Source organism: Rhopilema esculentum, chromosome 3 (assembly GCF_057945365.1).
Source record: "Rhopilema esculentum isolate cy_ngs chromosome 3, ASM5794536v1, whole genome shotgun sequence".
Taxonomy (NCBI): Eukaryota; Metazoa; Cnidaria; class Scyphozoa; order Rhizostomeae; family Rhizostomatidae; genus Rhopilema; species Rhopilema esculentum.
Window position 1 is genome coordinate 7,678,014 of NC_142817.1, and position 12,635 is coordinate 7,690,648.

The 12,635-nt window shown below is 36.8% G+C and overlaps 1 protein-coding gene across 1 annotated transcript; it reads right to left on the minus strand.

Annotated features, from left to right (window-relative positions):
- Nucleotides 1-3,285: 3,285 nt before the first annotated feature.
- On the minus strand, nucleotides 3,286-8,404 carry LOC135692858 (uncharacterized). The gene is made up of 5 exons (XM_065211192.2): nucleotides 8,358-8,404; nucleotides 8,128-8,186; nucleotides 7,449-7,490; nucleotides 5,487-5,802; nucleotides 3,286-3,558 (listed from the first exon to the last, which is right to left on the minus strand). Exons 2-5 carry the CDS (start codon nucleotides 8,177-8,179, stop codon nucleotides 3,456-3,458), a joined length of 513 nt encoding a protein of 170 aa, XP_065067264.2. The 5' UTR covers nucleotides 8,180-8,186; nucleotides 8,358-8,404; the 3' UTR covers nucleotides 3,286-3,455.
- Between the last annotated feature and the right edge of the window lie 4,231 nt (nucleotides 8,405-12,635).

Consider the following 12,635-nt stretch of genomic DNA (forward strand, 5'->3'; position numbering starts at 1 on the left):
ACTAAATTTGCGAAAATTTATTTTTGTGAAACATCCAGAAAATTTTGCTGTTGATCCTCTTGAAAATTTTGACGAAGAATTATTCTGTTGGACAAATTTTACATCTTTTTTGTTGTTTTGCTGGTATCGTGTGGAATAAAAATAGAAGGAAACCGCAATTGAATAGAAATGTTTTGCACGCAAAGTCTATGATTTTCGCTAAAACGCGAAAGTTTGTTTTTGCAAAGCTCCTATTTCGCTTCTTTCGCAAAGTTGATTCCAAAAATTTCCCAATTTGAGAAGCTTTCTTCCTGCGCAACTTTCTTCCCTTAAAGTGATACGACCCTAAGGAACGTTCGATCATGTGTGGAAGGTCATTATTAGCTAGAAATGTAACAATGGCGACTCTAGACAACTAACTAAAAACAACAGCTCCTTGATCTCTACATACAATTTTGAATTATTTCTCTAGGAAGTAGGACAGATTTGCCTTGGTTCGAAATTTGAAATAAAATTTCTGTATAGTGGATGTTGGTCATAATGGGGCCTTTTGGCCTGCGCGCAGACTTCATTTTGATGCTTAGTTGTGAAGCCAGCACGCATGTTAGGGGCCTTGGCTGTGACTGTATGTAGTTTCCAGTTTATGAAAATTATCTTCTCCACTCCAACTTTTGCAGAAAGGGCCCGTAATTTTCTTTACTTTACATGTATGAGGGCCCGATGGGGGTCGCCACTTTGCCACCCGGGCCAGACTGCGCCTGGCCTTTAGCACGAGAGAGTTTGAACGATCATCCATTATTCTCGTTAGGTTTTCATAAATTTCAACTGTGACTGGTGCTGTCATCAACAACCGATGATATCTATTTGAAAATGGCAAAATTCTCTGTCTTTCTACTGAAAATTTGCCAGTTTCCAAGAGGTTGACGACAAAACATTCATTTTCGAAGATTTGCCGACAAGGTTAGCGTCTGGGGGGTGTCACACACCGCCCCCCCCCCCCCCGTAGTGACGGCCCTGTTTTGAGGTATTGACTCAATGCCGACTTCACACTTAAGGTAGTACTTCACACTTTTTTTCCCAGGTGCGCAAATTTCTTTATCTGCTCATAAGTTGACAAGTTCTACAGATATGGTATTGAAATTTTCAGAGTAAATAGAATAACTCATGATCTTTTCAAAAAATTGAGTTTTGACTTCAAATATTAAAATATGCTAATCTATGCAATTATTTCTCGCGGGTGACTTTTTTTCTTGGGCAGGTGATAATTTCCACAAAATAAGAGCTGTTATTTTCAAATTGCCAGAGAATCTTTGTATCATGATTTCATGTGTTATGAATAGACAAAATTTTGAAATTATTTTCTTAACATGTAAATATTAGGAAAAACACTGTTTCCATGGTAACTGCTACCATCTTTGAAATTTTGAAAAATTGTCTATTCATTGCATATGTTTATATCTTTGCCAGCTTTTTTGAAAATCTCGAGTAAGTAACTCAAGTTATACAGAAGGTATGTTCTGCCCAAATTGAGTATGTCTGCAGTTTCAAAGGGCATTGTCATAATAATAGCAGTCTCAAAGACCCCAATTATTACTAAAACTTAAAATGGTTCTTCCACAAAAATAAGGCTATTTGTTTGGTTAGTTTCTAAAATGTTGTTTTCTTTCATACTGGTCTTATATTTGTCAGAGGTAATACCATCTCAATTGAAACATCAGTTGTTGCTTGAACAATTGAAAATGAAAGTTCCCCAGGCTTTTGATCCAGCTTCTGTTTTTTATCTTTGCCCACAACTGGCTTTCCTTTTCTCTTTAAACTGTATGACCTTTCTCCCATGCTATCAAATGCTCCAGAATCATAGTGTTTTTTTAATGTGTTTCTACTGAGTTTCTTTGTTTTTATCTTGTTCAGACGCCACCTTCGATATTTTTGTGAAACCTTCTGGGATGTACAATGATCATTTTTGTACATCCAAAATTTTTGTACAATGATCATAAAAGTTCCTATGATGATCTTCTTACTAGGTCAATAAAGTGTACAATGCAAATTGCTCGTCAGAGAACCCTCTGGATCGAAATATTCAAGACAATTAGAAATTTGAATCCACCTTTTATGCATAGCACTTTTAGTTCAAGAACATTAAAACATCCTTCTCGGAATCCTAACAACTTAAATCATTTTCGACCAAACCAAGTAACTTTCGGTTCCAAGTTAGAGCCATAGGACCTCAGATCTGGAACTGTCTGCCAAATGAACTAAAATCAGCTGACAATCTTAACAGCTTCAAACGTATGATGAGACGATGAGATTGTCCTAGCTGTAAATGCAACGTTTGCAAATATAATGATATCGATACCCTGTAAATTTTGTCCTTTCATATCCAAGTTGCTTCAAATATTTAGCTTATGTATGTACGTATTTATTTCCTTAGTTATTTCCTCTTCATTTGTTATACAGTTGATTCGATTTACATTAGTTGTATGTGTATATATCCATATATGTATATATGTATCGCTAGAAGCAATATCGAATTAAAATAAGGTTACAAACAAACATCGTCCAACATCGGTGGCCAAACCGGCCCAACATTTATACCCAACATTCTTGAGATTTGTTGGACAAAATGTTGGCTGGTTTGGCCGGAGCTTTAGGAAACACTGCGAGAACCTTCAAATGAGAAATTTCAGGCCGGTTTGAAACTCACGCCGGCCTGAGTTCAGTTCGGGTGTGCTAATTTCTTTCCCGTTCACGCGGATATTTCAAATCAGTTGGAATGAATTTATAAATACTCCGTTTTCACACATTCAAGAATCAGGCGCTGTAACAGGAAGTTTCTCAAGCAGTTTTAATGTCAAAACAAGGTACAGGCAAATCAGGAATAGGTGTGAATCTCAGGGCGGCGCGAGTTTCAATTCGCCCGAAGTACTCAAAGGGACTTGACCCAACACCGAATTGAACTCAGACCGGCGCGAGTTCAAACCGGTCTGACATTTCTCATGTGAAGGGCCTCTCAGTGACAAAATTGACCGCAGCATTAAAAACTTGAGTATACTATTTCGACCCTTATTTCTCATAAGAAAAAGCGTAAACCAAACGACAAAGCAAAATACGAAAGTTCCGTATTTTTCACTTTACCCATGAATAGGTTAAATTATTATGCTGCATCAATGTGGTTGTCGAATTGACATATAAAATTTTGACGCAAACGAAGAAATGGTCTTTGAGTCAATCTTGACCCTTGTTTCTTGTAAAGAAATTGTTGTTAGTTTGTTAGTGAGAAGAAAAGACATAAGTAAAACACTGAAGCCACAAAAATGTCTGCTGTAATATAAAAAGCTAAAGAAAAACGTGCTATCTATAAATCTGTTCAAAAAATGCAATTAGCTTAGAGAAAAACGTTCCTCTTAACGTCCTTTTAAGTGAAGAGTAAAAAATTAAAACCAAGCTCAGAACTGATTCTGTCTCTTTAACGTCTACTATTGCTTCTTCACGACCTTGATCAAGGCACGCAGTTTACTCAAGAATTCGACCTTTGCTTTTTTTTCAGAGACTTTAGCCAAATGTACGAACTCCAACAGCCTAAATAGTAAGAGAAAAGGAAGGATTTTACTCAGTTAACATGTTACTCGGTTAACATATTACTCAGTCAATATTAAGTGATTGGATAAAGATATACCTCATAGCAACAGTCTTGAAATGAACCACTATTGTCGGTAATTGAAAAAGCACCTAATTTTTTCTTCATTGACATCTCCGTTGGTAAATTTTACTGCTGACTTCCCTCCACCAAGAGCTGTAGAAAAAGGGGCTCAGGGGGGCTGCACCCTCTCCCTTTTTTTATGGGTAATTTTAAAATATATTTGGCTTTGAAAAAAGCAAACATTTAGTAAACTAAAGCTTTTCGTCTGACACTCTTCAGAGTTTAAAACGTCAGAACATAGATCGAAAACTCTACGCTAAGGAATATATATAACCAGTTGTTCGAAAAAGGCCAATCAGAAATACGAGCACATGACGGAAAAATGTTTGTCAATTATCCGCCCCCCTGCAAAGTCTGTCTTCGGAATTCATGATCCAATAGGTTTATCCCTTCTTACACAATTTAGAGTTGATCTAAGCAAGTTAAACTATCACAAATTCAAACACATTTTTAGGGATACTTTAAACCCAACGTTCCCCTCCGAATGATGGCATTGAGGATACGGAACATTTCTTGTTGGAACATTCGCCCTTCTTTCACTGCTCAACGACAAGATCTTCTTGCTGGAGTCTTGGACATATTATGACCTCTTGGACCTACAAACCTGTCAAATAAGGCTCTAACTCAGCTTTCACTACACTCTTTTTTTATAAGAACCAGTAAATTTAAGTTCAGGCTGACTGTTCTTAATTTTTTCGAAAATCTGAGGCTGGATTATTCTTAATTTGTTCTTAAATTAATAGGGTGTAAGCATTGCTATTGCTAGCTTTTTCGCTCTAAGGAGCTGTTCAGGCCTCATTTGCCAACAGAGTGAGTGAGACAGCCTAAATTTGCTGACAAATTTGAATATTCACAGAAAAAGCACCCACACATCGCTAAAAATCCTCGATTTTGAGAAAAAACGTTGTTCAAAGTTGCATTTTGCAGAAGCTCAGCCTCGGTATGTTCTTAATTTGTTCTTAACTTTTGACCAGTTTTGAGGCTCGTGTTTTTATAAAATTATTCTTATAAAAAAAAGAGTGTATATGGCAATGAAAATTTCCCTTATGGCGTCAATAAGAACTTTCTCAACTTGACTCTGCAATTCATCCGCAATACGGTTTGAATAAGGTCATTTCAATTTACATTATACACCACATAACAATTTTTTTTTGTTTTCTGTAACGTATTTTTATTTTTATTTCCTATTCTTATATTTATGTGTATAAATGTGCAAATGTATATATATATGTTAATGCCCTGGGGGTAGACACAGTCTTTTGCTTCAGGGGGGTTTTCGTCCCAGTAGTATTGTAAAGTAGTTCTTGTTAGTAGCGTAGACAGTATTATGTATTCTTACTTTTTATTGGAGTATTAAAAAACAGTTTTGAAGGTCTAGCTACGCCACTGCTTATTCTGGTTTGGTCTCTGCGATTTTCACCCCTCCCCCCCCCCTAGACTACCCTCAATATAACGGTTTACCTTATATGGTAACGTTTTGTTCTGTTGTATTTTGACAAGCGAATTCGTGAAACCATTTGAAAGTGTTTACATTAACTCCAAAGAACACTTAAATATCTTCGATTACTTACTACAAAAAATGGTCTTGAAGTAAAATGTTTTTGTTCTGGGGAATAAATCAGATCAATAGTAGAAACTATAAAACGGCTAGGGCTACCTGAACAAAAGATCTAAATATCTAATTATCGGGTCATCTAAATATTAAGATTTCTTGACCTAGGCGGTACCCAAGAAAAGGCCGCCCAGACCTAGCTCAGTTTCCCTACTGGACCATCGATAAACATATATTAATATTGCTTCAACTGACCTCACAACAGGTTTGTTGGCAGTGCAATGACATTTTAGGCTCATGGTCTTGAAGTATGGTTTCACCAATTTGATCAAAACTTCAGGATTCTCTTTAGCCCTGTCATATTGAGCTTCATCAGCAAATGAGTTAATACGTTCACGAACTTGATCTCTGCTTTCTTCTGGTTCGTCTCCCAGTACATGCGGCACCTTGCAAGTGCAGAATCTATTTCTGCCTGAAACGAACTGGCCCATGTCCACTCTATTCACTGCGTCTTTTCGTTTCGAGATATTTTCTTGATCAACCTCATCCTCCTCGTCGAAGTCTTCAAAAGCTGCTTGAAACAAAGCACGTGATGATTACAATAAACGTCTCTCATTTAATTGCTGCATCTAAAATCTTGTCTTTCATCTATTTGGCCGGAATCTCCGACGCGGACATGCTGAGGGTACCCTCCCCCACCCCACCTGATAATTACAACTCAGCCTTGCCTCACTCTTCTTCCAGACCTCCCCCTCCCCTTAGTTTGATTTGCGTTCCCCAGCCACCGCTCATCACTGTACACGCATAAAACTGTTTTAAAGGATAAATTCTATCAGAATATTGTGGCTCGTAATTGACAAAAAGTAGCAATTAATTAAGTATAACAGCCAGGCTCAAATTTTATCAACATCTCAAGTTTTTATCTAATGGGATTTTTCACACTAAAATTAAGGAGGGCTCAACAAGGTTGTTTTACTATGTTTCATTTATTAGAATTGCTGTTAGTACTTTCTAACTAACCGGGAAATGTATATCCAGGGTCCAAATACACGCATTTTTTTATAAGCAACAGGTTATAAGAAACGGTAGGATCAATTTTTTGAAAGTTAGGAAAAAACCCTACCCAAATTGAGAAAAGCTAAGAAACTTTTATAATTTGCAGTTTTTATTTTCCGAGTTGCCGCTCGAAACAGTCTTGACATTGAACATCACTTTATATTGCAGCACTACACTTGACATGCAGTTTGCATTCATTCTTAGTAAATTACACACTCAAGAAGTTTCCATTTAAAAATTTGTTTTGACTTCAACTTGACATTGATGAAGTTTAACGACCTTAACTGTTTACGGATCTCAACAGAGTTAGCCATTCTAGGAAAACAAAATTCCTTGATTACTTTGTTAGTTTATCTCTGAATGTGAGTGAACTATTTACTTTACCTTGGAAGCATGTTTAAAGATTTCATTACCAAATAGATTTAAGAAAAATGTAAGAAACACGGCTACTCTCATCACTCTGAGGGTAAGTTTTGTCACGTCAGGGGCTCGAAGCACGGACCCAGGGACACCGGAACGAACAAAGGGCAAGGGAAAGGCTTAAGTAGAAGGGCATTTGAAAAAACTTCCAGCTTCTACTAATTCTTTTGTAGCTGTCATTTCATTTCGATGTTCTGCATACATCTTGAAAGTATGGGCTGACTTCAGTTATAAGAAATTCTTGTACAAATTTTCAGAAATTTTGTAATGTAAAAAGCAGTACAGCCAGGATTTTATGTGAGTCTCGGTACCAATTACAAAAGGCGAAGAACAAGGGCAATTTCATTTAAAGGGCACCTTGCCCCTTTCCCCTTCTATCAAAAAGCAAGAAGGGCGGTCCAGACCCCAATTTTTAAAAAGCATGCCCCAGATTTTTTCAAAAACTTGTATCTTAGTCACAGATGGATTCAGACGGAAACCCAGATGTCGTGAATTTACGATTTGATAACGTTTTTTATGTAGTGAGTTTATAAAGGAACTTTATAATAGTTTATATAGAGGCGCAACTTGCGGTTGTGGGGATCCCCTTTGGTCTAAAATATCTAGTAGTTTATGTAAGGACAAACATAATCAACACTGTCCTTCTGGAACAGCTTTTATGATAAGGAAATGACCCCCTCGGCGGAATGAAACTGATCGGTACATAGTAGTAAAAAGGGGTGTAACTCAAATTTCCCTTACCTTCTTCAGGGTCTTCTTCCTTGTCCTTTTGAACATGGGCAGCTAAAAAGGAATTTTCAGTTTTAGGTGCAAATATTTTAACTCTTTGAGTGGCGTATGGCAAAAAAGTCGACTGTAAGTCACCTTTCAGCGACTCCCGAAAATAAATTAATGCCGACACGTTTAGAGAACGAAAAGGCAAAAGAAACACAGAACAACGAAAAAAGTTGCAATGTTGGATTAGAAGACACATAAAACAGCAGACACGAGCCTAAAAATTGGTAAAAAATTAAGAACAAATAAAGAACAAGCTGAGGCTGAGCTACTGTGAAATGCAATTTTGAACAACGTTCTATTTAAAGCACGATGATTTTTAGCCATGTGTGGCTGCTTTCTCGGTGAATATTCAAATTTGTCGGCAAATGAAGGTTGTCTCAATCACTTTGTTAGCAAATGAGGCCTGAACACCTCCCTAGAGCAAAAAAGCTAGCAATCTCACTGCTTACATGCTATTAATTTTAGAACAATCCAACCTAAGATTTTCGAAAAAAATTAAGAACAGTGAGCCTGAACTTGAATTTACTAATTATTATAAAAAAGTGTACATCTAACATTACAATAAATCTTTCCACGCAAGGATATGAACAACAGGCCATCAAATATGATGGTATTTTTATCAAAAGCAAGAAAGTTGCCTTACTGTAAACTGCTGCGGCAAGTAGAAGAAGAATTCCAGCGAATTTGAGATCCATGTCGATTCTAAAATAAAAATAGAGAACAGTATCAGAAACTTGAATCTAGAAATAAAATGCTACTCACACCAAATGTTATTGAAATAAAAGCTAGTTTCATTGCAAGAATAGCAAATGTCAACTTTGTGTCACGACCCGTCTGCAAATTCTGTGAGTTTTTATATACCAAAAAACTTGCCTTTCGGTGTTTCACGATGCTTAGAAAACCGTCGAGTAAAACAGTTGCACTAAAAGCCCTTATTTATACTTTTTAATAAATTGTATCTTATTGTCTTCAAGATTCACGTCATCTACTTTTTATCCAATAGGATTTGTCTATAGGGCTCGTGTTTTTTTATTTAAAAAAATAGATAAGCTTATTTAAATTCGAGTTGTGAAGTTTTTCATGCGAATCAAAAGCTTTCAAATTCGCACGTTGCTGCGTTGGTATGAATATTTCTCTGGTTTATTTACCGCGCAACCTTTGAAACCGTCTCTGCTGCGGTTACAAAATTCCATTTCATTGACATGGTACCTAAAACTTGTTGTATACTTTATACTTTGGACCGGGCTGTGCAGGATTCAGAGAGACAACACCATATTATATCAACATAAACTTTAATATTTATTCAAAACCAAAAATCACTATTTCATCGCCGCATGTTACAATCTCTCCGCTATGAAATACCAAAGTGTGACGTCATCAACAATTTATTTTTAGATTTTCTGAATTTTGATCACATAATCTAAAAGAATGAAACAAAATACCTCTAAATGTGCAAAATCAGGTAAATATGTTCAAAATTGGGCGAGATATGGCAAATGAAAGATTTCAAGTTTGCCAACGGATTACTGTAATTGTGGCCTGGTTCATGAAGTTATGAACCAAGACCAAATTACAGAGGTTTGATGGGGGAAGAGCCTATGCTTATGTGGCCATAGCTCAGCCAATTTGTAACATATCCAATTGATTTTGCACATTTAGAGTTATTTCATAATGCTCTTTTGAGATATAAAGTCAAAATTGAAAAATTTTTAAAATAGTGTTTTGTGACGTCATCACTTCGGTACTCTATACTGATTTTATTGCTGACGTGCTGCGTTCTAATTCGCTGCGCACGCCGCTGCACAGTACTATTATGGCTCAACCGTATCTTCGTTGTTAGGAGACTTTTCGATGTTCTTACCTGCATGGAGTTCTGAAGGAATCAGGTGTTTGGTTGAACGAGTAAATTCACGTTTACCTCCTGTTTCCATTGGGATCTCAAGCCTTGTCACTCTTACATACCCGTCTTTTCCTGGTAACAATTCTGTAATTTTCCCATTTTCTAAAAGCACCTTTAGTCTGCTCATTCTTTAATAGAACTACATCTTTTGCAGATATAGAAATACTGTTAGAAATCTGTTTCGATTTAAAGACTTCCTTAAGTCCTACAATATATTCCTTTTTCCAACGCTGAGTGAATCTTGCTAACAATTTATGATGGTACCTTGCTCTATTGGACAAGGCTTCGTATGTGCTAAGGATTTCTGCATGTCTATGGTTAGAAGCTTGTGTTAAATTTCTTCCATTTATAAGTTGTGACGGTGTTGAAGGATACGATATTCCCCTTAAATCATCATAGATATAGGTAAGTGGCCTTGAATTTATGACAGCTTCTATTTCGACTAAAATCGTGTTTAATTCCTGATAATTTAGGAATGCGCGTCATATATTCTTGATCAAACAACGTTTCACGCTTTTAGCTAATCTCATCAGCCACCTATTCATGGACTTTTTTCTACGATAAATTTCCACCTGACACATTGACTTGTGAGATGCTCATATATCTTGGGCGAATGAAATAGTTTCTTTACTTCCTTTGACATTGCCTTATACGTCTTGGCATTATAACTCATGATAGAGTTCTGACGTGATGACGTCACAAAAATCTATTTTTAGAATATTTTAGTTTGGATCACATTGTAAACCTAAAAGAGCATCATGAAATACCTCCAAATGTGCAAAATCAGGCAAGTGTGTTACGAATTGGCAGAGATATGGCCACATGTTTATTGGTTCTCTCCCCATCAAACCTCTGTATTTTGGTCTCTGTTCATAACTTTATGAACAGAACCAAAATAACAGTGATTCGTTAGCAAACTTCAAATCTTTCATTAGCCATATCTCAACCGATTTTACCGATATACCGATTTTAGACATATTTGGCCAATTTTGCGTATTTGAAAGTATTTCATGGTGATCTTTTACGCTATATGGTTAAAATTCAAAAGTTCTAAAAATAGGTTTTAGATGACGTCACACTTTAGAACTCTATTAAGGTGCCATTTACACTATTAGTGGGAATTCCTTATTTGGGCAAATCCCATATGGCGCACTGATCAGCAGGGGCTCAAATTTTGATGTCGCTAAAACCACATTATATGTACATATTCTGAAAGACAGTTTCATGCTGAACAACTTTTATTCAACATACACACCCTCACAATGTGGAAATAAGTACTTTTTGGTCAAAAATAGCAGATAGGGGGCAACTGGGCAATAGAATGTATATAGTGGTGGCGCCAGGAAAGGGCTAGGGCGCTACAGTCCCTCCATCGGAAGCATCTAACCCCCCTATCGAAAGAAAATTTTAGGTTTTTGTCGGAGCAAGTTTGACAAAATAACGTACGAAAACTGCATATTATAGTCAATTTAGCACCCCTGTTGGAAGCTCCAAACCCTCTCTCTGTCGGGAAGATTTCTGGTGCCACCTTTGAATGATAATATAAGTTTATTTATGAACAACCTATATATTAACAAGATCAAAAAATGCGATGATGAAATCCTGCTAAACATTTTGAAATTTCTGCAATCCGTGTATTATTTTGAGAAAATCTGCGCCCGGCAAGTGTGTAAAATTCCCCCGTTCTGTTGAGAAATAGCAAGATTTCCGCAATCTACGACAAATTTCCCTAAAATTCTGTTCTTCCGCAAACACTGATGACATCTTCACTTAGAGAAAAAAGGCAAAGATCTTTCTGTGCCTTGCAGACAAATATTCTTACTGGTAATAACTGCGGGACGAAGGTCTTTTAATGCAAAACACGGGAAAAGGTGAACCACGTTGAAGTATATATATTTGTCGCAGGATTTTCCAATTTCCAGAACCTAGGTACTCTCAAAACACCCTCTTTTTCATGTGCAAACTTCTCAATTGAAAAGTTTGCAATTTTTGGGATTATACGAAATTTGGAAGTTCTCTCTTTTTCTGGTAAAGGAGGGCATAAAGGGAATATTGCTGGCCCAGCATCAAGCTGTAGTTTTGTGGAGCCACTTTGAATTTGCACTGAATTTGGCAGTGTTTTTTACGTCTTAGTAACAAAAATTACCAAGATGGAGGATGTCAGAATTGAAATCTTCATCTTTAAATTAGTTTATAATGAAAAAATCATGTTGTTTGGACCGTTCGGTCGCGAGTTACTTTGTTTTGAATATTTAGATATTTCTTTAGATTTGACTGGAATTTGCTGCTGCAGTAAAAAAATTTCACTAGAGTCAGCCCGGGCTTTGTTTCTGCCCAATCACCACTAAATTTGCATATTGTAAAGGTACGTATGTTAAATAAAAGTTATTCAGCATGAAATTATCTTTCAAAAGATGTACATACTATGTGGTTTTAGCAACATTAAAATTTGGAACCACTCCTGATCAGTGCGCCATTATGGTATTTGCCCAAATAAGGAATTCCCAATGTCCAATTGATGGGGCTTTTTTCCTGGTCATTTCCAACATAGTATAGAACATCTGTGCCAAATTACAGCTTTATGTTATTTTTATCCGAGTTAGACCGTTTTATATCTAATTCCACTACACTATTTACCGGACTGCTATCGGAGCGGAGTAACTTTCATATCGGATAGGGGTTTGAGTTACACTACGCCACACCAATCCGATACACAACGCTCTGATTAGCGGAGTGAGAATCACTCCGCTCTGGAGGTGATACGAAAATCACTCCGGAGTCACTCCGTAGCGGAGCGTTGTAGTGTAATCGCACAAATCCGATATGCTCCACTTTAAAACAAAGGATTTTCTTATTTTTTTCTGCTAGACGCAATTCGATCGATAGTGAACAATGGCGCTTTCTGGGATTTTGTTGCTGTTGGATAATGCCAAATCGAAATCGTCAAAACATTTTCGTATTTGGATTTCATCTTTTCCCGAATTTTAATGAAGTGGCCCTTGGACGAAAAACATTCTTTAACACATCAGATAGCAACACAATCTCGCTTTCCGTCCTACGAACACTTATCTCTCAATTTCATAGCTATTGAAAACGAATTCGCAACAGCACATATATTCGAACATATCATCAAAAATTTTAATCTGGTGGATTTTGTGTACCAGAAATGCAAATGAATACAGGCTTATGAGCGAGCGGAGCGTCGTAGTGTAACTGCTACCCTAAATATCACTCCGGAGTAAAAGTTACTC